Source organism: Lampetra planeri, chromosome 26 (assembly GCF_965212315.1).
Source record: "Lampetra planeri chromosome 26, kcLamPlan1.2.h2, whole genome shotgun sequence".
Lineage (NCBI taxonomy): Eukaryota > Metazoa > Chordata > Hyperoartia > Petromyzontiformes > Petromyzontidae > Lampetra > Lampetra planeri.
The window spans coordinates 1,872,321-1,896,276 of NC_136132.1; the positions used below are offsets into that span (position 1 = coordinate 1,872,321).

At 47.5% G+C, this 23,956-nt stretch overlaps 1 protein-coding gene across 1 annotated transcript in view; it reads right to left on the reverse strand.

Moving 5' to 3' along the window:
- TSHZ1 (teashirt zinc finger homeobox 1) overlaps window positions 1–23,430 on the reverse strand; it is an 89,384-nt gene extending 65,954 nt beyond the window's left edge. Inside the window, exons 1-2 of the mRNA XM_078606436.1 lie at window positions 23,227–23,430; window positions 11,172–11,311 (exon numbers count right to left, since the gene is read on the reverse strand). Of these exons, the coding sequence (XP_078462562.1) occupies window positions 11,172–11,211 (40 nt within the window). The 5' untranslated portion in view covers window positions 11,212–11,311; window positions 23,227–23,430. The remainder of the gene's footprint in view (window positions 1–11,171; window positions 11,312–23,226) is intronic.
- Between the last annotated feature and the right edge of the window lie 526 nt (window positions 23,431–23,956).

Here is a 23,956-nt window from a genome sequence, read left to right on the forward strand (position 1 = left end):
GTGTGTTCATTCTCCTAATGCAATGAAAACTGTGTCAAACAGGACCTAAGCTTTTCGCTGTTCTTGTGTTCACCAGTGTGGGCTGTGTCGAGACCAAAAATCATAAAGGATGGTTTCCTTGTAGGCGCTGCTTTAAGCTGGCACGTCCTGTGTAACTAAAATCTCCTTTTCACTGTAGCTTACTATTGTGGGAAGCAGCTGTTCTCCAACTAGAGGGGAGATTTGCGAAATAATCCGTGCGGCAAAGAAAAGACATCTGTCAATAATTGCAGCAAAGGCTTCACAATCTGGCCAAATATGGAGGCCAAGAAAATCTCATTAAGCACATGTTTATCAGACCTAACGATCAAAAACATTCATCACCAATGACAGCGCCTACTGGACTGAGATCAGTTGCTCTTGAAATAAAAGGTCGAGCCAAAGTTTGGTATTTAGAGTGAAACACACACACACACAAATCTGCTTGGGAAAAGGCCGTTTAATGGAGGTGCATGTTTTGAAGGGCGTTAACTGAGTCTGCCTCGTTGCGTGTAAAAACTAGCTGTCACGGCTGCCCCCCCCTTCTTGTGCCATCAAAAACATGTCTCTTCCGGATGACGGATGGGTGCCATTCTTACTAAAACTCGCCCTAGGCTTGCATTCCTGGCTCTCAGCAAGGGCATGATAAATCTTTAATCCACACAAAGGCAAAGGGAGGGAGAAAAATAATAAAATAAATAAACATAAATTAAACAAAAACATAAATGGTGAATGCGATCTTCCATCGAATTTCGACGTGTGCACATCGCTTCGAATTATTTTTCGACCATCGACATAACAAAACTTTTGTTATGGCTGCATTGTTTTAGAAAAACGACGTTTGTTTTTTTCGGCAGTAGCACACAGGGCAAAACAACCCAAGCTGGATTGCACCAAAGGGTTGTTATATGTGCTGCTCAGTTAATGATTCAACGGCCATTACCAGCTGTCAGTGATTACGCTGATTAATTGACGTGGCTAAGGCTTTCTGGCTTATTCCCACCCTTCAGTGTCTCATCACAAGCATGCCCCCCCTCCCATCCGGTCCCTTACTAGCCTAAGTTTTCTTGCCAACAGCGGACATGCCAAAGAGATGGGGATAAACAGGGGGGCTTATGGGATGCCATGTGGGGAGAAGAGGATATGAGAGCTCAGTGGCATTAATACAGAAGGCAGCATATTAAATCAGCTGCCGATAACGGCCTCTCTGTGAAAGGATATTTTATTTGTATGCTCTCAAAATAGAAATGAGTCCAGAAAGATGCAAACACAAGCCCAATCGATATTATCAAGAGAACGAGAAAAAAAGGCAACTCTCATCTAAATTGCAGGTGTAAACAACACTTTTTCGGTACATCAGACACATTTATATACATTACATGAACCGGTGCGGGTGATACTGGCGTACCGTATTCCACAAAAACGTTTGAATTTTACAAGGTATCACTTTCTACATTTGGTCAGGTCTACATGACCTTTTTGGCAGTCGCTTGTTGTATGTGTCAAGTTGCTTTTAAGCCGCGTTAGGTGTACACTACATTTACAATGTCAAAAATGCGTTATTTTTATGCACTGTAAAGTAGTCCACATTATCAACAGATTCCTGACACAAAAAAAAATGTTTCATGTGTAGGTGTAAGTGCCTAAGCGTAGATTCTTTGCAACAAAGTACAACCAAAAAAATCATTAAATTATTAAAACAAGTGTTAATATTCAAATATTCATGAAAATAGGGAGCCCTGGTAAGTTCAAAAAATGAAAAGCGCTCAGGTTGAAGAGCACGAGTCCTGCCCACAGCAGGTGGTCACTGCCTCATGAGGCCCTGCCTGGCCTCAGAAATGATGATGAGCAAAATGGGAATGATAAGTCATTTTTACTATTTATAAATTAGCTTTTATTATCAACACAGCATGGGATGCAATGGTGAGCTCATTACCCGGCTATGACAAGATAACAGCCCTTTTGAACACCAGGTAATGCTCAATAAAATCCATAAGTGATTCTTGCACGTCTCGCAAAATGACTGTAGAAGCCCCTAATCTCGGTATTAACATTACAGTTTGAGGTACTGTAAATGGGGACTGTCGTGTGGAGATTTCGGTGTCCACGCATGATCAATGAAAATGTTCTCGGCTACGGCGAAGTAAACCAATGCCGATATCACATTGCCTCCAGCCAACGAGAAGCCAGGCCGTCAACAGTGCTGATGTGAACGTTAAAATATTGCTCAGGGAATCTTTCAAACATTACCCTTAATAGGTAACCCACTATGTGTGTATGACACGAATGTAAACAAATTAAAAAAACATCACGAGAAGAAGAATGGTAGCAGTAAACATTTCAGCTGGTTAGACTTATTTCGGGTACAACTGATAATACCTATGTTCTATCATCATCACCACCACCACCATCATCAGCCACCGTCCATCCACTGTTAGATGTAGACCTCCCCACACCATCGCCATCTCTCACGGTGCCGTAATGCCATAATACATCTCACTTCTGCGCAACAACGGATCTCACGACTCCATCTCCGTGGTGGCCAGCCTTTTGGGCACGTTCTCTCTTTCAGCTGCCATTTCATCACCGGTCTTGTACATCGACCACCATTGCTGTTCGCAGTATGTCCTGCCCAGACCCACTTTACTCTCCCCGAAATGTTCTGACCACCAAGGCCTTCAATTAAATTTCACGTTTATTTTGGTTAACCAGATGAGAACTCAAAGAGACCAGGATTGTTTTATTTGCAAGAATGACCTAGGGTATTAGTCTGCCATGAGGGGGCAATGAATGCTATGTATAATCCCAATTGAGTAATTTGCATGTAGTTTTATTTGACATATTTGGACCCTGACGCAGGCATACAACAACATACTCGTGCAGATAACGGCAGGGGATCGTTTTTTTTGTATTTCAACTCCACACGAGCCTGGTACAGAGCACCGATCACATAACAAGTAGGCGGCGGGGGGGGGGGGGGGTCAGGGGATATTTAACGCCCGTGGTATTAAATCGGGGGGCGGCCGCTGGATTCGAACCCACAAACCTCTGCAACGAGTGGCCACCGCCAATGACGTCAGTGGCGTGTAACGTTAACGCGCCACGAAATTTCGCTCATCAACTCCTGAAGATGCCCACCAGTAGTGCGTGGCAAGAAGCTCGAGAAAAGATATGGCTAACCCTGGAGGATGAGAATTGTATCACGAGCAGCTGTGAAAACCCGACGTGATAAATGTGCACCGGTTGAACCCTACGGATCGGTTAGTGAAGTAATGGCCACGGTGGCACAAACAATGTCAGAGCTAAGGGCTTTGAACATTTTAGGCAACCACGATGATCGTCTAATTAAATGAGAGATTAATAGAACGGAGGATATGTCCACAGCTGTAGGACTGTACAATAACTGCTTTCAAGGAAGAAAGGGGAAAACAATTTAAGGGAATGTGATTCAATCTCTTGAGTTCACGGCAGGAGTAGGAGGTTGTTGGGGGTCTGAGCCTGGTCAATTTATAGGAAAAGTGTACTTTTTAAAGAAATGAAATTGCTGAAACACAAGACAGAGCTATTGGTAGGATAAACATTATAATCGGTCATGATAATTTGATCCAATGCATTCGAAAGAAAAATGTACAGGGCTTCTTGTTGTGCCTGTCTAAAAGTTTGTTTGGGCCTACCTTAGGCCCTAACTCTGAAAACGTGCTTTAAATGTTTATAAAGCTCCACTGTGGTGGTGAAAATGTATTTTACTTAAGACACATGCCACTCATAAATTGCATTTGTTAAACTATGTGCTGCTCTTCCCTCTCTCAGCGGAATTCCAAGCATGCACCTCTCCATATTGCTATGCACACTTTTCAGATTTCGTTCCATATTCTTTGTCAGTGTCCACGTTTCTGATCCGAATGTACTAGCAAGCAATATGCATGTCGTTTAATATATGCTGCAATTATCCTGTGCAAGTTCAACGAGACAGCCTCTGCTTATAGTGTATTTATCAGGGATAGAACCTAATGATGACATTTGTACGTTGTATATATGTTGAACTTTTTTTTTTGCACCGTGCTAATCGGAGGTGCGGGGGAAGGACAACAAACAATATCATAGTAATATCAAATTACATTGATATTGCTAAAAAAAAATCAAGCTAAGTGTGAATTATTGATAGGTAAAACTGTTGGCGGGGTTTATATCCAGTACTCTGGCAATACGGAACCCTTTATTATGATTCATAGTGCATATATGCATGCGGCAATACGGAACATATCATGTTTAAACGTCGCAACTAAAATTAGTGCCCTCTTTTATTAGTTTTAATTTAGACTCAATGCACCACGTGTGGACCAATGAAATTTACAAAATGGTGAATCGCTGCCGGAAATAATCGTACATTGCGGCAGGCTAAAGCTTAGCTGGCAATAACACTTCCTAAAATATGATTTCGTATAATGTCCAATTTGTGTTTTTTCTCTCCCTTTCTTAAATTGCCGTAAAGTACGTTGCCGTTACATTTTTTAGACAAAATTTTTTTTTACGATAAACGGACTTACAGGGTTCCTTCGTTTTGACTTAGCATCGAATACGCACATTTACTTCCAATTAAAACGCACGAGGTAACGATATTATTATTAAGTATTTCACAATGGAGACCACTGTACAAACTGTAATCAATACATTTCAATACATCACGGTTTTAGTTCATTATTGATCTCCAAAACCCCATCGATTTCAAGTATACATACGGCATATGAATGAACAGGGACGATGTATGCATGCATGCATGTCGCATTACCAGTTACCCCGCCCCCACGAAGGGAAAGAATTAACTTATAAAACATTACCGAACCAAAAATGGTAATTGCCACCAAAAATTGCGTGCACTTTTTTCTTTCTCAGCGTGCTCACAAGGCTTAAACAACAAGCATTGATCCCAGCAGTTGAGATAACGACGACTTCCATCTTAATCCCAGCCTCCCCCCTTTCCTCTCTCCCTCCATCCCACCAAAACAGCTGGTGCAGGTGACTCGCTCAGAGCCTCATAATTGATAACATGCACACGGACAATGCAGATTAATTATTCATAATCACACATGAAAGGGAGTTGTTTGGTGAGGCACTCTCACACAGCCCTGCCTCCCACTTAATAAAACAAACCCCAGATCACAGGCGGTGCTTTAGGGAGGGAATAAAAAAAAACCTTCCCCCTGAATCAGTTACATGGCGAGCCTGTTGCTGTACTGTACCCGACACATCCCCGTATTGTTACTGCACTGAGATGATCGGTTCTTCTCCCCCTCCCTCCATCCCTCTGTTGCCATTGACCCTCCGTGTTTCCTTTGTGTGAGCGTCTCTGCCCATAGCTCAAGTGCAAGTCTACGCGGCGCACAAAGCTGCCGTGCGCTCCTGACAGCCTTGGCTGCCTTTAATCAGTATCAAACGATCATAAAGGGAAGAACATTTCAGATTCATAAATCAATGGCCAAAATAATTGCTCGTATATCAGCTATCGATTTTCCTTGCGCCTGCACGTATTACTGCTTGGGGGGACAAAGCCTCCGTGGAATGACAAGGGTAAAGTGTTATTTCATTGGCTCCCTGACATCTGCAGCGCCAGATAAAAACCAGCCTTTGCTCTTAATTGACATCTGTCAGGCTTACGTAAGCAATGCGCAGCTGCTAAGCGAGAGGGCCCCATAGAAAATGCGGCGTTTGATGTATCGCAAGAAAACGGCCAAAATGCTGAACTTTTTCTTTTTTTCCTTGTGTACAGCCAAAAAAGTGGCGGCTGGTACAGAAGCTGGGAGAGGCCATAACTAATCATGTTGTCAGACATCTGCCTGGGCGAGCCATCTCCGTGACCAAGTTTAACTGTGGAAAGGGGATCAGGAGTGGAGTCAGCAGAGTTTAATAAAATGGTTTGAGATGAGATCTGTTGCCACATCAACGACTCTTGTTTCTTTTTTCCCCCTTCTAACTTTGTCTGACAGTGTGCTCCAGTGTAAAGGTTCACAAATGAGAGGTTTGCCTGCAGCGTGAACAGAATCTGGCGATGCACTTATGCATACACAGGCTTATGGCCCGCCTCAAAACATTTAGGAGTTGAATGCTACGGGAACACAAGATTCCCAATAACAAACAGTAGCTTAGAGCCCTTTGTCAATCCACTGCGAGATGGAAGGCCTCACATCACACTGTGTCAGTCATGGGGATTTTGTTTGACCGTGTGACTAGCCAAGAAAGAAACGTAAGGGACTGTTTATTTGGATGAATTTTTTTTTTTGCGGACCAAAAAACATCATTGTTGACGGCAAAAGACGACTATTTAGCACCCACTGTTTTGGGCCAATGGCCAGGAACACTCCAGAAGGGCCTTTGAATGTACCTTCAACGTATATAGTACTTAGACAACAAAATCCCCTATTTTAAATGTACATTGTTCAGTAGAAAGTTATGGGGCTTTGACAATTGCCATCCACTTGGTCTACACAATTATACTTTACTTTGAGCTGGCAATCATTATAAATGCATGGCAGTATAATTGTTTGAGGTCTAAGTAAATATCTATAATATATAAATATAAAATTTGCCCGTTCGATAAAATAGTTTTAAAATGTCATACATAACTAATTAAATGATTGATGAAATAAATTGCCATATGTTAAAATGTCCTTGCTTAATAGTCACAAGGTTCCTTACGGCATGTTACTTATTACAAACATGTTATTAATGCCGAAATATATAAATAAAGTATGTTTGCTGAGGAGACTGACATGCATGTGCATTTGTGTAACCAAACTCCCCTCATCGTCTAAACAGTTTTAAATCAGTAATTCCAATGCTTTTATTAAAATAAGTGGGCCACTACCATTTTTAGTTTGTTCATACAAATGTTAATCATGTTTTTTTCTTCATCCAGCCCATGGTGCGCACAGGACAGCCGCAGTGTTATTATGAAACAAAAAAATGTCACCAAAATAAAAATAAAACATTGGCAAAATAAGTGTCTACAAGCATGTTAAAGAAAGAAAAACCTCTACAGTGCACAACACTTGTTAGAACATGTTTACACAGCTTTCCCTTCTTTTCTCTTTCATGGCAGAACAATTGATACGGGAGGGGGTACCAGCGAAAAAGTACGTACAATATTAATATTGGTCATTGTGGCACTGGCCACCGAAATGCCTCTGACAATGAGTGTGGCACGGTCAGCGAGTCTTGACCCGAGTCTGCCCACTCAGCAGAACATCGCCGCCGATGCTGATAGTACGGATTTTAACTTCGGCCCCGACAGCGAGAGGGTTTCTGTGCCACGGCGTGTTCGCAGGCCTTCACAAAAACACACATTCTTTTGACGAGCACAGAGACACAACACAGCCCGCACGAGACGGGCAGCAGAGTACGAGCACTTCACAGTGTCCTCGATTTAGAGACCTCCTCCACCACCACCCCCCCACCCAGCCCTTTAATGGTTTCACACACGAGGCATTTAAAGTTGAAAACATCTTGCACTAAAATCTAAGACGTGTAAAAAAACCAACACACCAAAGCCAGAGACACCGGTGATGGCTGAACCCATTTTTTTTTGGGACGATATTATTTGAGCGGTTTTCGTCGCTGCTGTGTTTTTAAAAGCCACGGCGCCCAATACTGTCCCCTCTGACACGATTACCCAGGTACACGAGCTCATTTGTCACCTGCACTGGAAAATCAAGTTAATGCGCCACTCTGGCCCGCCGAGACTGCATAATATCAACTTGATTACATCAAACTGGCTGCAAAACTAATTCTGCCGTGTGACAGCCCGCTGGACCCATCCGCCATCGTTCCCGCGCCCATCACAAATCCATCATACAAGCGGCTAATTAGGCAAGCTCTAATGAGGTAGTCTCCACAACCACTCTCTGGTCATTCTGTCAGTCATAACCCAGCATTTCTCTCTCTCCTCCCTCCCCCGTCCTGCCCTCTCTTCCTCCCTTCTTATTTTAATTATATACCATGCATATAGTGTCTTTAATTACTCGAGCACGGAACACGATGCAGTGGTTTATAAACCAAGAGGAAACAAATTGTGCTTAATTAGGATTTTTAAAAGGTTTCTTTCACAAGGCTGGTCTTTGTCTGTTGGTTGACAGCCTATCTTTCTCTCTTCTAGCTTCCCCCACCATTTGCTGCTGCCAAGCAATCAATGTGTCATCACTCTGAACAGTCAAAGCTTCAGTCATAAATGTTACACATTGCAGCTGTGGGTGGGTGAGAGAAATGTAAAAGGCATAAAAAAAAGTTGACATTCCACAGAAAGTCACTCCGATTTTATTGTATCCAGTGGTTTGCCCCGCTTTTCATAAATAACTGCTTTAAGTTCATGGTTCAGCAAACCATAGCATGCACCAAGGAGGTGTGGGTGGGTGGGTGGGGGAATCTGTTAATTTTTATCTTTGCAAAATAGCTGATCAGTCAGCCGTCAAGTCCTCACGCCCATTAAGCACGGAGGCATTTTGATAAAGTATGCCAAATCAGTCCATGGGAAAAGAATGAGAGCACTCAGTCTGCCAACTTTTGATTGACCATTAAGCTGTTGATGAATGTGCCTGTCAGACGGCGGACAATTAAATCAGAATTGAGACAAAGTCGTTGTGACGGGCTTATTTTCTCCGAGCGGGCAGGTCCCCGTTCCCCTCTATTAAGGCGGCATTAAGTTTTGTGTTTGAGCACGAGATGTGAGAGGCAGACTGTGAAGCTGACCGGACCCACAAAGTGAGGCATCAGCAGCAGCAGCACCACCACCGGGGAGAGAAGAGGGCCTGGGGGGTGACGTCACGGCAATGTGCGTTGCCATGGCGAGTGATTTATTGATGTTTATCAGGAATGAATAGATCAAAGCTCGCCAGATGACAGGCAATCAATCACGCGTCAAATCAAGGATGGCAATTGTCTATAAAAACCCGTTCCAAGCGGCAGCTGCACACAGTTTTTAAACACTGCCCCCCATTTTTCGACTTCTCCGAAGCTCTCTCCATCACTCCGGCCTGACCCCCCCCCCCTCTTGCTTCCCCACCAGATCACCCTAGCACCCCCCAAATAAGAATAATATAAATACTATAAAGCCTACACTTTTCCCCTAAATATAACAAGAGCAGAGAAACACGAATGCGCGTTCAAACAAGGCAGAAAGTAATCGACTGTGACAGACGACCTGACATTATTATTATTATTTTTTAAAAAGCTTCTTTTGCCCTTGCTTTTAATACACCGGACCGGAGAGGGGCGGTTTAAAGTAATTATATCGACAATAGCAGTAATATTGCACTCACAAAGCAGAAGAGAACAGAAAATTATGTAACTGTTTGAGAAAATAATAAATTAATTCTGCATCATGTATATATGCCAGACACAACTGTACACACACACTATAGTGTGCGTTTGTACTATCACAGACACATGCTATAGACCGTATTAATATACACACGGAACACGCACATATTGCACACCTATTATATGCACACACGTTCACACACACATGCATGCAACATTCTTCATTCTCGTCCCTACTGTGTTGTTTATTCTCGTCGTGTGCAACCTGGAGCAAGCACACAACACAACACACACAACACACACAACACATACAACACAACACACACAACACAACACACACATATCGCCTGGCACGTGGGCCACGTGCGCCGACGTTCACGTGGCAGGCGACTGCTCAACAGAGAAACGTGGAAACACCCAACACGACGAGGTGCAGAGTGGGGCACATTGTAGGGGGTGAGAGGGATGGTGGGGGGCTGAAAGGTACATTTAGATTGGGGGGTGGGGGGTGTTAATGATGGTTATGTAATGTCTGTAAGTGATGTGTGTATGTAATGTGTGTGTGTAATGTGTGTATGTAATGTGTATGTAGTGTGTATGTAGTGTGTGTATGTAGTGTGTGTAAGTAATGTTTGTATGTAGTGTGTGTATGTAGTGTGTGTAAGTAATGTGTGTATGTAGTGTGTATGTAGTGTGTGTAAGTAATGTGTGTATGTAGTGTGTGTATGTAGTGTGTGTATGTAATGTGTGTATGTAATGTGTATGTAGTGTGTGTAAGTAATGTGTGTATGTAGTGTGTGTATGTAGTGTGTGTATGTAGTGTGTGTATGTAATGTGTGTAAGTATGTGGGTGTGCATGAGGAATTGGAGGAGGGTGGGAGAGTTGAGGTGGTTAAGGAAGATCGAAGTGGGGGGGCTAAGGAGAAGGTGCAGGGATCGATCGATTTGGTGGGGCTGGGGGGGGGGCCCTCCTGGGATAAATTAAATTTGGAGGAGGGGGGGGGGCTACCATTAATGCCTATCGAATGTATGTGTGTATCTATGTAACGTGTGTGTATCTGTGAACAAGTTGGGAGGGTGGTAGGGGGGGAGAGATGCAATGTGTGGGGGTGTTCAGGAAGAGAAGAAGAAGAGGGGTGAGAACTAAGAGGGAGGAGGAGAAAGTTGGGGAGATTTGGGGAGGGGGGGGGCGCTTGGGAGTGTTTATGTATTGAGAGGGGGGGGGGGCTGGCGAGCAATGCTGGCTATGTAGTGTCTGTGTGTGTGTTGTATGGACAAGTGTGAGGAGGAGGGGGGGGGGGTTAAATAAGAATATGCAGGGGGTGGAGCGGGGGGGTGTGGAGTGGGGGGGGTGAGGAGCGGGGGGGGGGAGCGGGGGGGGGAGCGGGGGGGGGGAGCGGGGGGGGAGCGGGGGGGTGGAGCGGGGGGGGGTGTAGCGGGGGGGGGGTGTAGCGGGGGGGGGGGGGTGGAGCGGGGGGGTTGGGGCTGGGGGGGGGTGGAGCGGAAGGGTGGAGCGGGGAGGGGGGGGGTTAGGAGCGGGGGGGTGAGGAGCGGGGGGGGGCAAAAACGGAAGACGTTCAGAGTTGAGTGCATTGGGGGGGTTGGCTCGTGATGACGGCTGTGTGAGTATGGGGGGGAGTACAGAAGAAGATGAGACGACAGTGGTGTGTGTGGTGGTGTGGCCGTGGTGTGTGTGTGTGGTGTTTGTCTGGTGTGTGTGTGGTGTGTGTGTTGTGGTGTGTGTGGTGTTGTGTGTGTGTGTAGCGTGGTGTGTGGTGTGGTGTGTGTGATGTGTGGTGGTGTGTAGTGTGTGTGGTGTTTGTGGTGTATCAGGCGCGCTGTACCTGCTACACGCCGAGGCGCTTGCTGCTTGCGGCGCGGCATCGTGGGCGAAAGTGGCGGAGGAAGAAGAAGAGGAGGAGGAGGAAGAGGAGCCACGGAGGCGGAACGAGGAGCAGCACTCCCTGGCTCCCTCTCTCCCCGTCTGCAGACAGAGGGGGGGCTCCAGGAAGGCGCGCGACAACAGGGGCAGCCCCCCACCACCACCACCACTCCTGCTGCGGCTCCTTCTCCACAACGGCCCCCCACAAATCCAACCCCGCACCGAGACGGAGCCCCCCCCCCCCTCTCCGTAGCCAACAAACGCAGCCAAGGCAGCAGCGAGGAGCGAAACAAACAAATAAAGAGCAACACGGAGGGGGCAAGAGAGGAGGAAGGATGACGAGAGAACAAAATAAAAGCCAGCGGAGCGATGTCCTCTTACCCCCCCCCGCCCGTTCCCTGTGCCCGCGTGTTACGACTGTAATAATGGCAATGATGCGTGCGTGTCTGTGTATGGTGGTGGTGGTGTGTGGTGGGGTGTGTAGTGGCGTGTGTGTGTGGTGTGTGTGTGGTGGTGTGGTGTGTGGTGGTGTGGTGTGTGTGGTGGTGTGTGTGTGGTGGTGGTGTGTGTGTGTGATGGTGTGTGTGGTGGTGTGTGTGGTGGTGTGTGTGGTGGTGTGTGTGTGGTGTGTGTGTGTGGTGGTGGTGGTGTGTGTGTGGTGGTGGTGTGTGTGTGGTGTGTGTGTGGTGTGTGTGTGGTGTGTGTGTGGTGTGTGTGTGTCGTGTGTCGGTGTGTCAGCACGCGTGTGCGTGCCTACATGTGTGTGTCAATGTGCCTGTGTGCAGGTGTACAGTATGTGCGTGTGTCATGTGTGTTTGTTCGGACGTGCGTGCGTGTGTTCGTAAAGGCAGCAGTAGGTGCACGTGTGCCTATCACGTACACGACGTGTCTGTGTGTGTGTGAGCGCACCTAGGTATCTTCACGTGTGTGTGTGTCTACGCCTCTGTGCCGTGCACGCTAGGTAGTGTACACACTCTTCACGTCCGTCCGTATGCGTGTTGTGTTTGTCAGAGTCGTGTCTTGTCGTCTATCAAAAAAAAAGGACGAGCAGGTATCGTGTCTCTGTGTGCGCTTGTCGACAGTCACACGCGCGCACACACAGGAACAGGCGGTGTAACACGCACTTGTACAAGGCACACACACAAGCACATGTACAAGACACACACACACACGCACATGTACAAGACACACGAGCGAGCGAACGGGAGAGGCGGATGGAAACACTTGTACACCGTAGAGTGGAGCAAGAAGACAGGCAGCGAGGAAGAAGGAGTGAGCGATAGTGGGGGGGGGTGCCGAGAGTGAGTGTGGAGTGCGAGAGAGAGAGCGAGCGAGGCGCGTGTGTGTGTGTTGAAGCGGTGTGTGTGTGTGTGTGTCGAAGCGGTGTGTGTGTGTGTGTTGTGTCGAAGCGGTGTGTGTGTGTGTCGAAGCGGTGTGTGTGTGTGTCGAGGCGGCGTGTGTGTGTCGAAGCGGTGTGTGTGTGTGTGTGTCGAAGCGGTGTGTGTGTGTCGAGACGGCGTATGTGTGTCGAAGCGGTGTGTGTGTGTGTGTGTGTCGAAGCGGTGTGTGTGTGTCGAGGCGGCGTGTGTGTGTCGAAGCGGTGTGTGTGTGTTGAAGCGGTGTGTGTGTGTGTGTGTCGAAGCGGTGTGTGTGTGTGTGTGTGTGTCGAAGCGGTGTGTGTGTGTGTGTCGAGGCGGCGTGTGTGTGTCGAGGCGGCGTGTGTGTGTCGAAGCGGTGTGTGTGTGTGTGTGTGTGTCGAAGCGGTGTGTGTGTGTCGAGGCGGCGTGTGTGTGTCGAAGCGGTGTGTGTGTGTCGAAGCGGTGTGTGTGTGTCGAGGCGGTGTGTGTGTGTCGAAGCGGCGTGTGTGTGTCGAAGCGGCGTGTGTGTGTCGAAGCGGTGTGTGTGTGTCGAGGCGGCGTGTGTGTGTCGAAGCGGTGTGTGTGTGTCGAAGCGGTGTGTGTGTGTCGAGGCGGCGTGTGTGTGTCGAAGCGGTGTGTGTGTGTGTGTCGAAGCGGCGTGTGTGTGTGTGTGTCGAAGCGGCGTGTGTGTGTGTGTCGAAGCGGTGTGTGTGTGTCGAAGCGGTGTGTGTGTGTGTGTCGAAGCGGTGTGTGTGTGTGTGTCGAAGCGGTGTGTGTGTGTCGAGGCGGCGTGTGTGTGTCGAAGCGGTGTGTGTGTGTCGAGGCGGTGTGTGTGTGTCGAAGCGGCGTGTGTGTGTGTGTGTCGAAGCGGCGTGTGTGTGTGTGTCGAAGCGGTGTGTGTGTGTGTTGTATGTGTCGAAGCGGTGTGTGTGTGTCGAGGCGGCGTGTGTGTGTGTGTGTCGAAGCGGTGTGTGTGTGTCGAAGTGGCGTGTGTGTGTGTGTGTCGAAGCGGTGTGTGTGTGTCGAGGCGGTGTGTGTGTGTCGAGGCGGTGTGTGTGTGTGTCGAAGCGGTGTGTGTGTCGAAGCGGCGTGTGTTTGTGTGTCGAAGCGGCGTGTGTGCGTGTGTGTCGAAGCGGCGTGTGTGTGTGTGTCGAGGTGTGTGTGGCACCTGCTGGGTCTGCCCCGTGACCTCCTGTCAGCGGGCGTTCGACACTTCACGTGGCCTCAAGGTGCACATGGCCTGGCACAAGCGTCGTGGTGATGTCACCGCCACTTAGTGGCGAATGGCGGTTGTTGTTGTTGTGTGTGTTGAAGCGGTGTGTGTGTGTGTCGAAGCGGTGTGTGTGTGTGTGTCGAGGTGTGTGTGTGTCAAAGCGGTGTGTGTGTGTGTCGAAGCGGTGTGTGTGTGTGTGTGTGTCAAAGCGGTGTGTGTGTGTGTCAAAGAGGTGTGTGTCGAAGCTGTGTGTGTGTCAAAGCGGCGTGTGTGTGTCTAAGCGGTGTGTGTGTGTTGAAGCGGCGTGTGTGTGTCGAAGCGGCGTGTGTGTGTGTCGAAGCGGTGTGTGTGTCGAAGCGGCGTGTGTGTGTGTGTCGAAGCGGCATGTGTGTGTGTCGAAGCGGTGTGTGTGTGTGTGTGTGTCGAAGCGGCGTGTGTGTCGAAGCGGTGTGTGTGTCGAGGTGTGTGTGTGTCGAGGTGTGTGTGTGTCGAAGCGGTGTGTGTGTGTGTGTGTCGAAGCGTGTGTGTGTCGAGGTGGTGTGTGTGTGTCGAAGCGGCGTGTGTGTGTGTGTCGGTGTGTGTGTGTGTCGGTGTGTGTCGAGGTGGTGTGTGTGTGTCGAAGCGGCGTGTGTGTGTGTGTTGGTGTGTGTGTGTGTCGAAGTGGCGTGTGTGATGCGTCCCGAGCGCCTCTCTCTGGGTTCCCCAACGCCACGACGCTCGCAACCCGGGGGCAGACGCGGCCCAGGAGCGAGTAGCCGAGCTGCGAGATCATCGTCATGGTTCGTGTGTGGAGGGAGGGAGGGAGCAGGAGGAGCGGCGGTGGGGGAGGTGGAGGAGGGATGGAGAGAGAGAGAGCGAGAGAGTGGAGGTGGTGATGGGGCAATGTGATGGTGATGGTGGCAGTGACGGACGCACGCACGCACGCCAGAGAAAGAGTGTTTGTGTCTGTCGTGTGTGTGTGTGTGCTGTTGTTGTTGTGTACATGTGCTAATGTACACCGTGTTGTGTCTATAGTATGTTGTCTATGTGATGTGCGTTGAGTTGTGTGTGTTTTGTGTACGCGTGATAATACAGTACATCTTGTGTTTGTAGTGCACATTGGTGTGTGTGTTGATGTGTATCTGTCGTATTGTGTTCATGTACAATCGATACTGGGCTATTTTGTGTCTGGGGTAAAGTATGTTGTGTTTCCAGTGTGTTGCGTTTTGTAAACACGTTATATACACAATATGTGTGTGTGTGTCTGTTGTATGTGAACGTGTGTGATGTTTGCTGTATATTGTGTAGTGTATGTTGTGTGCGTTGGCTGTGTATGCGTTATAATACAAGGCAATGCATTTGCGTTGTGTCTATAGTTTGAGTTGTGTCTATAGTGTGTGATATGTGTGTCTCTAGTGTGTGTGTGTCCATAGTGTGTGTGTGTCTCTAGTGTGTGTGTGTCTCTAGTGTGTGTGTGTCTATAGTGTGTGTTGTGTGTCTATAGTGTGTGTGTCGGTAGTGTGTGTGTGTCTCTAGTGTGTGTGTGTGTGTCTATAGTGTGTGTGTGTCTAGAGTGTGTGTGTGTCTATAGTGTGTGTGTCTATAGTGTGTGTGTCTGTAGTGTGTGTGTCTATAGTGTGTGTGTCTGTAGTGTGTGTGTGTCTCTAGTGTGTGTGTGTCTATAGTGTGTGTGTGTCTGTAGTGTGTGTGTGTCTGTAGTGTGTGTGTGTCTATAGTGTGTGTGTGTGTCTCTAGTGTGTGTGTGTCTCTAGTGTGTGTGTGTCTATAATGTGTGTGTCTATAGTGTGTGTGTCTGTAGTGTGTGTGTGTGTGTCTGTAGTGTGTGTGTGTCTGTAGTGTGTGTGTCTATAGTGTGTGTTGTGTGTCTATAGTGTGTGTGTGTCTATAGTGTGTGTGTGTGTCTGTAGTGTGTGTGTCTATAGTGTGTGTGTGTCTATAGTGTGTGTGTGTCTCTAGTGTGTGTGTGTCTGTAGTGTGTGTGTCTGTAGTGTGTGTGTGTCTCTAGTGTGTGTGTGTCTGTAGTGTGTGTGTGTCTCTAGTGTGTGTGTGTCTGTAGTGTGTGTGTGTCTGTAGTGTGTGTGTGTCTGTAGTGTGTGTGTGTCTATAGTGTGTGTTGTGTGTCTATAGTGTGTGTGTGTCTATAGTGTGTGTGTGTGTGTCTGTAGTGTGTGTGTGTCTATAGTGTGCGTTGTGTGTCTCTAGTGTGTGTGTGTCTGTAGTGTGTGTGTGTCTCTAGTGTGTGTGTGTCTGTAGTGTGTGTGTCTGTAGTGTGTGTGTCTGTAGTGTGTGTGTGTCTGTAGTGTGTGTGTCTGTAGTGTGTGTGTGTCTGTAGTGTGTGTGTGTCTATAGTGTGCGTTGTGTGTGCGTTGTGTCTATAGTTTGAGTTGTGTCTATAGTGTGAGTTGTGTGTGTGTGTGCAGTGTGTGTGTCTATAGTGTATGTTGTGTGTCTATAGTGTGTGTTGTGTGTCTATAGTGTGTGTGTGTCTATAGTGTGTGTGTGTGTGTGTCTGTAGTGTGTGTGTGTCTATAGTGTTTGTTGTGTGTCTCTAGTGTGTGTGTGTCTGTAGTGTGTGTGTGTCTCTAGTGTGTGTGTGTCTGTAGTGTGTGTGTCTGTAGTGTGTGTGTCTGTAGTGTGTGTGTGTCTGTAGTGTGTGTGTCTGTAGTGTGTGTGTGTCTGTAGTGTGTGTGTGTCTATAGTGTGCGTTGTGTGTGCGTTGTGTCTATAGTTTGAGTTGTGTCTATAGTGTGAGTTGTGTGTGTGTGCAGTGTGTGTGTCTATAGTGTATGTTGTGTGTCTATAGTGTGTGTTGTGTGTCTATAGTGTGTGTTGTGTGTCTATAGTGTGTTGTGTGTCTATAGTGTGTGTTGTGTGTCTATAGTGTGTGTTGTGTGTCTATAGTGTGTGTTGTGTGTCTATAGTGTGTGTTGTGTGTCTATAGTGTGTGTTGTGTGTCTATAGTGTGTGTTGTGTGTCTATAGTGTATGTTGTGTGTCTATAGTGTGTTGTGTGTCTATAGTGTGTTGTGTGTCTATAGTGTGTGTTGTGTGTCTATAGTGTGTTGTGTGTCTATAGTGTGTGTTGTGTGTCTATAGTGTGTGTTGTGTGTCTATAGTGTGTTGTGTGTCTATAGTGTGTGTTGTGTGTCTATAGTGTGGTGTGTGTCTATAGTATGTGTTGTGTGTCTATAGTGTGTGTTGTGTGTCTATAGTGTGTTGTGTGTCTATAGTGTGTTGTGTGTCTATAGTGTGTTGTGTGTCTATAGTGTGTGTTGTGTGTCTATAGTGTGTTGTGTGTCTATAGTGTGTGTTGTGTGTCTATAGTATGTTGTGTGTCTATAGTGTGTGTTGTGTGTCTATAGTGTATGTTGTGTGTCTATAGTGTATGTTGTGTGTCTATAGTGTGTGTTGTGTGTCTATAGTGTGTTGTGTGTCTATAGTGTGTGTTGTGTGTCTATAGTGTGTGTTGTGTGTCTATAGTGTGTGTTGTGTGTCTATAGTGTGTTGTGTGTCTATAGTGTGTTGTTTGTCTATAGTGTGTTGTGTGTCTATAGTATGTTGTGTGTCTATAGTGTGTGTTGTGTGTCTATAGTGTATGTTGTGTGTCTATAGTGTATGTTGTGTGTCTATAGTGTGTGTTGTGTGTCTATAGTGTGTTGTGTGTCTATAGTGTGTGTTGTGTGTCTATAGTGTCTATAGTGTGTGTTGTGTGTCTATAGTGTGTGTTGTGTGTCTATAGTGTGTTGTGTGTCTATAGTGTGTTGTGTGTCTATAGTGTGTTGTTTGTCTATAGTGTGTTGTGTGTCTATAGTGTGTGTTGTGTGTCTATAGTGTGTTGTGTGTCTATAGTGTGTTGTGTGTCTATAGTGTGTGTTGTGTGTCTATAGTGTGTTGTGTGTCTATAGTGTGTTGTGTGTCTATAGTGTGTGTTGTGTGTCTATAGTGTGTGTTGTGTGTCTATAGTGTCTATAGTGTGTGTTGTGTGTCTATAGTGTGTTGTGTGTCTATAGTGTGTTGTGTGTCTATAGTGTGTTGTGTGTCTATAGTGTGTTGTGTGTCTATAGTGTGTGTTGTGTGTCTATAGTGTGTTGTGTGTCTATAGTGTGTTGTGTGTCTATAGTGTGTGTTGTGTGTCTATAGTGTGTTGTGTGTCTATAGTGTGTGTTGTGTGTCTATAGTGTGTGTTGTGTGTCTATAGTGTGTGTTGTGTGTCTATAGTGTGTGTTGTGTGTCTATAGTGTGTTGTGTGTCTATAGTGTGTGTTGTGTGTCTATAGTGTGTGTTGTGTGTCTATAGTGTGTTGTGTGTCTATAGTGTGTTGTGTGTCTATAGTGTGTGTTGTGTGTCTATAGTGCGTGTTGTGTGTCTATAGTGTGTGTTGTGTGTCTATAGTGCGTGTTGTGTGTCTATAGTGTCTATAGTGCGTGTTGTGTGTCTATAGTGTGTGTTGTGTGTCTATAGTGTGTGTTGTGTGTCTATAGTGTGTGTTGTGTGTCTATAGTGTGTGTTGTGTGTCTATAGTGCGTGTTGTGTGTCTATAGTGTGTGTTGTGTGTCTATAGTGTGTGTTGTGTGTCTATAGTGTGTGTGTGTATAGTGTCTATAGTGTGCGTTGTGTGCGTTGTGTGCTTGGATCGGTGGCGCTGCGGTTCCCGCGCGCGCAACGCGCTGCGAACCCGACCCCCCTGGGTTCGATTCCGGACCACGGATCACGTCCGCGGCGGTGGTATCCGAACGGGTCTCGGATTCTTCTTTCTCCCTTCGGTCGAATGCCCCCTGACTGGTGCGGTGTGTGCCGTGGCTGCCTTAATAGGTGCTCGCAAACAGCACTTGGGACAAATGTGTTTGTCTGCCTACACGGGTGGTCTTTGCCTGTCATCCCTGCGTATACACGGAGCTATTCTTGCATGTGTGTGAGTGGAGGGGGTGGGGGTAGGTAAGCTATGTATTCAGTGATGACATACATGCACGTTCCTGTGTGTGTAGGTAGATACGTGTGCGTGGTATGTATCGATTTGTATCTAACCTATCAATGCACGTATCGAAGTGGCACGCGTGTATCTCCCGCGTATACACACACGGCTTTTTATTTTTGAGAGATATGGCGGTGCTCGTTTTCGAAAGTATGTGCGGCTTTGATGGGTCGTTATTCAGCGTGGTGTGTGTTGTGTGTGACGTGAGCCTGTCCGTATGCGTGCATTTGTCACCAGCGCGATGCGAGCTTCGCTACGTCTATTGAACGCACGTGTACACGTGCGTGGAATACAGTGCACGAGCCCGTAATGTGTTCATTAGTACATGACATCTCTGGGAATACACGCACGAACACACACGAACGCGCACAACCAAGAGGTGACGAACCAACACGCCAGGGCATGTAAAGTCGGAAGTCGGAGTATCATGCGCAGGGGCACTGTGTAATGTGAGCAATAATGGAAATAAGGAGAGAAACCAACACGCGTAATCACAGCAGGCAAGTATCCACAATTAAACAATAACAACAGTTTAAGATCATTCTTTGGATGCCAGTTGTGTACAAGGCCGGAGTATTTCTGTTTTAAAAACCCAACGCACCCCATTAGTAATGAACGTTGCTTTACGGCATACAAAATCCATTTTTGATGTAGGGTCTAAGGTTTTAGGAAAATGCGGTTTTCAGATCAAAGCACACTCCACACAACACGCACGGACAAACAAGAACTAACTTAAATGAGCACGCACACACGTGCACAGGTAGTTAAGGTGTTGATGTTAAATCACTCGCTACATGCCTGCTGCGAAACGGACCTGTTAACTTACTTCCCGTGCCTAAAGTTCCGAACGCGAATGTAATTGCTAAACAACTGTTCTTGTTGTTGTTGTTTTTTTCCCCACCCCACTGTTGTGTTTTTCAAAAAATTAGTTAAGGCCGACGTGTCCGGTCATCCTTAAGACGAGTTAGATGAAGTTGCAACAGATTTGATAAATATGATGAGGACGCGTTGTCGAATGATTCATGCTGCATTATACATTGGCGAAGCTTTCTCTGCATTTCAATTGTACGTAGATAAATTCTCTATAAATGTAACGTTAGCGATACGACGAGGACTATTTTATATATGCGAGGTGTAACTCTTAATACGCCAATTAGCGGGTATGTGAGCTCATTCGAAATGACGCACCGACATACACGTGACCGAATCTGACTTGTTCAATGTAAATGACTATCTTATTAAAATTGTAAATGATAAGAACAACATAAACGGTTCCTTGTAGCAGTGCGTATTGCTTGTCTAAAAGGTGTGTATTAAGTCCAATGTACTCACTTGTACCCTTAAGTACACACAGGCTAACTACCGACCTACCACATCCCTAATAATATCAATCGCTATATGACGTCTCAACTCCAGTAACATTTGCGCATTTTCCGTTCATTGCGTAATTTTTTTTTTAAATGCAACATTTTAAAGACGTTCAGAGTCCGATGAAGCCGATGGGTTATCCTGGCGTTTGCCGGGTCCATCAATTAATGCATTTCATGACTTTATAAGCACGCCTTCCTGTGCCAGGCTCTGCTTAACTAACTGTATGTCAACAATGTGTGCCAGCGATAATTAGCGAAAGGATGCGCCTCTTAAAACGTGTAGACGTATTGCCACCACGCACGACGGATATGTGCACGTGTGGATATTCCTCGAGTCGTTCCACACGCGATCAAATCGACATTAATTGGACTTGCGAATTCGTGGTTGTTCCTGGGATGGATAACGGTGGAAGGGAAATTATAGCGGATCTTAAGACGAATTTGTACAGGCTGAATTGTGTAAGCCCCTAAATTAGCGCAGGCAATTCTCTATATCACAATGTGCCAAATTATATTTGCAATGAATTAAAAGTTGGTAAACATGCCCGGCATAATTATGAACGTGCGATAAAATCCCATTAATGTAATTTATGCGTCGCCGCTGTATACTCATGCATGGCAGCAAGTACCACACTTGTTTCGACAAAATACGGATTTAATTATAGCCTAATAATCAATTAAACGCGGCATATCAATAACAACTTTTAAGAGAACGCCAAATTATACCGCGTAACAATTAAATGTATTGCACACGGACAACAGCATATCGTTCGCTAAAACAAACGTCTTAATGTTCAAGTTAAATAGCCCTTGCTCTGTGCGTAGATTAAAGCGCAACAAACGATCATAATAATTCAATTTATTCTTCGTTCTTTCGGGGCACGCTTCTTGGGGCACGTAGTCGTAGCGGTATCGCGATTTTAATGAATGGGTTTTTTGGTTCAATGGACCCCCCCCCTCCCGCAGTTGTTAGGCTAATTAGCATGACAATGCCGTTTAACAATTAAAGATTAATAATTATCAGCTGGTCAATGGGGGCCGCTTGTGGTGGAGCGGTGTTGACCAAATGGGCCCACATCGGCATGGCATGTTCGCGGTTTTGCAGGTACTTTGGAAGTGCGGGGAAATTTGTGTTTAACTTCACGGTGGAGGTGGATTTCAATTCGCCCGTTCGTCACTACAACTGGCTTGGCTAAAGGGCACCGTGCAATTGTAACGAGACCGGGGAAATAAACTCGCCTTACACTTACCTCGGACATTATGGACATCTGTACGCGATTATGGTCGTTGCCAGCGCGCGCTGGCAAGGTGGTACGCAATTCTCCCAATTGGAAGCAGCGCTCGGTGATTTTTAAGAAATACGCAATCCTCTCCGCTTATTTATTACCGCCGAGCGAATGCGGCTGATGCTATGTTCACGTGCCAAGTCCCCGCACATTATCCTCAACTGTTGAGAAAGGTAAAGTGGCCTTGGCATGGCGAACGTCGCCTGGAGGGGGACGATGTCCGATGGCCGAGTTCCACTGCGGAATGGCAGTCCAGGAATGGATCTTGTCCGAGACAAGACGTCCACCACCGAATTGACGTATGGCGATGAAATCTGCTCGGTTCGCGTGTGCGTGAGGTGGACTGTCTACGTCGCGGGCTCGTGAGAAACGACGAGCGCTTGGGAAGACCTTCACACAACAGTGGATTAACAATAGCCGTCGTCGTTGTTGATGGTGGTGGTGGTGGTGACGACGATGACGATCTCTGACCATGCAAGGGGGCACGATACGCACGCACACTGACTCGCTACGATTGCCAGCGAGCCCTGGCATCATCTCGTGTGTGGAGCATTGGTTGCCCTTCCTACCCGCTAATGCAGTGGGCTGTTCTTAAAACATCAATGAGTACTGAACGGCGATACAACTTGTATGTTAACCTTTGGAGCTGGGATCCGGGCGTTCTATCTGTCACATTTTTGGTTCATCATCAGCAGCTGTAGCCATGATTAATCCACTGCTGGAGGGAGTCCTCCCCAAGCTGTTGCCAACAATTCACCAAGCACGTGGACGCAAGCTGATTTCATCTCTCCGTCTCCCCGGCGGACGTGATCTGGGGCACGTAAGCGCGAGTATAATGATAGCTAATCACTAGATACTAACAGCAGCGAGACGGCAACACGAAGGTACGCACGGATATGCCGCTATGCGGATGGAGCGTCTCGTCACGACCATTCGGCATTGCCTTGTTCCGAATCGGCTGAGAGTAAGAACAGAATGTGCGCTGCAGTGAGGCTCTGTGAGTCTATGTGTACTCTATGAGTCTGTGTACCGGTTGATGTTTTGTAAGTGCTCAGGATATTCGAAACACCAACAGAGGCTATAACATCCCGACTTACTGAAGTAAGGCTATTCGAAACCTACGTCGCGTCCGGACATCAACATCACGTACACACACGTATACAGTACACACACACGTACACACGCACACGTACACACACACACACGTACACACACACACGCACACACACGTACACAGACACACGTACACACACACGTACACACGCGGACACACATCCACGTACACGCGGACACAGACACACGCGCACGCAGAACAGCCAAGTTCGGAGCACGCTTCGCCACCGCACGCTGCACCCCACTTTGCAAGTCGTTGCAGCGCGGGGTATAGAATAACAATAACAACAACAATAACAACAACAATAACAACAACAACAATACTTCTACAATGCTGCACCAACGGCGCTGCTCGTGCACTCGCAAGCGAGCGGGCTGGCCAGTCGGCGAGCTCGGCTGGCTGGGATCGATCGACCGGCTGACCGAGCGACAGCGGCTGTCTGGTTGGTTGAGTAACCGATCAACGCCTCTTTCGTTGGCTGACCGACTGACCGGCTGACTGGCTGATCGATTGCCCGGCTGACTGGCTGATCGATTGACCGACTGGCTGACCGGCTGGCTGACCGGCTGACCGACCGACCCACCGACCGAGCGCGCGGGCCGGCTGGTTGCACGAGCAGTACGACATCGAAGCGCATCGCCCGAATAAAGAAGAAGAAGAACACGAACACGAGTGAGCAGAGGCAGGGGGGACGTCTCGTGATACCTTAGTGCGAAGATGCGAGTGGAGTCGCGACGGACGTGCAGGAGGCCTCCTCCTTCGCGCTCGCGGCAGCAGCAGCAGCAGTCTCTGCTGTGACCTTGCAGCTCCACATGCCTGGCGAGAGCGACACGGCGAGCCCCAGCGTCGAGAGCGGAGGGTGTCGAGAGAAGGGTGACCAACAACAAAAAAAAGAATGCTACCACCCCCACCTCCTCCTCCAACAACAGCTCCCCCCCCACCACCACCACCTCAATCAAAGCAACAGAACGCGGCGGAGAGAGGAAATAACTTTGGGGTTCTTCCGACGCAAAGTGCTGCCGTTGATCGCCCCGGGTTCCCCCCCCTCTCTCTCTCTTCCCCCCGAGCTACTTCTATTATTATTATTGCGACTACTACTGCCGCCGCTACTGCCGCTACTACAGCTACTACTATTAATTATTATTATTATTGTTGAAAGCGGTCTGTGCGAGTAGCGGCGTTGCGCGTTCTGCGTCTTTAGCGCAGCGCCGACGGGAGCGTCGGACTCGGCGAGTGCCGTGCGCTGATGCTGCTGATGCCGCTGATGCTGATGCCGCTGCTGGGTCCAGCGGCTGCGCTTCACGCACGACAGTTGTTGGGCTCGCAAGAAAGAAGAAGATGAAGAAGACGACGACGACCGACTAAGACGTCGGCACCGGCGATGGCTGGGGGACGGTAGAGGGGATGAGAGGCGGGGGCGAGTCGGGGTTGTGGT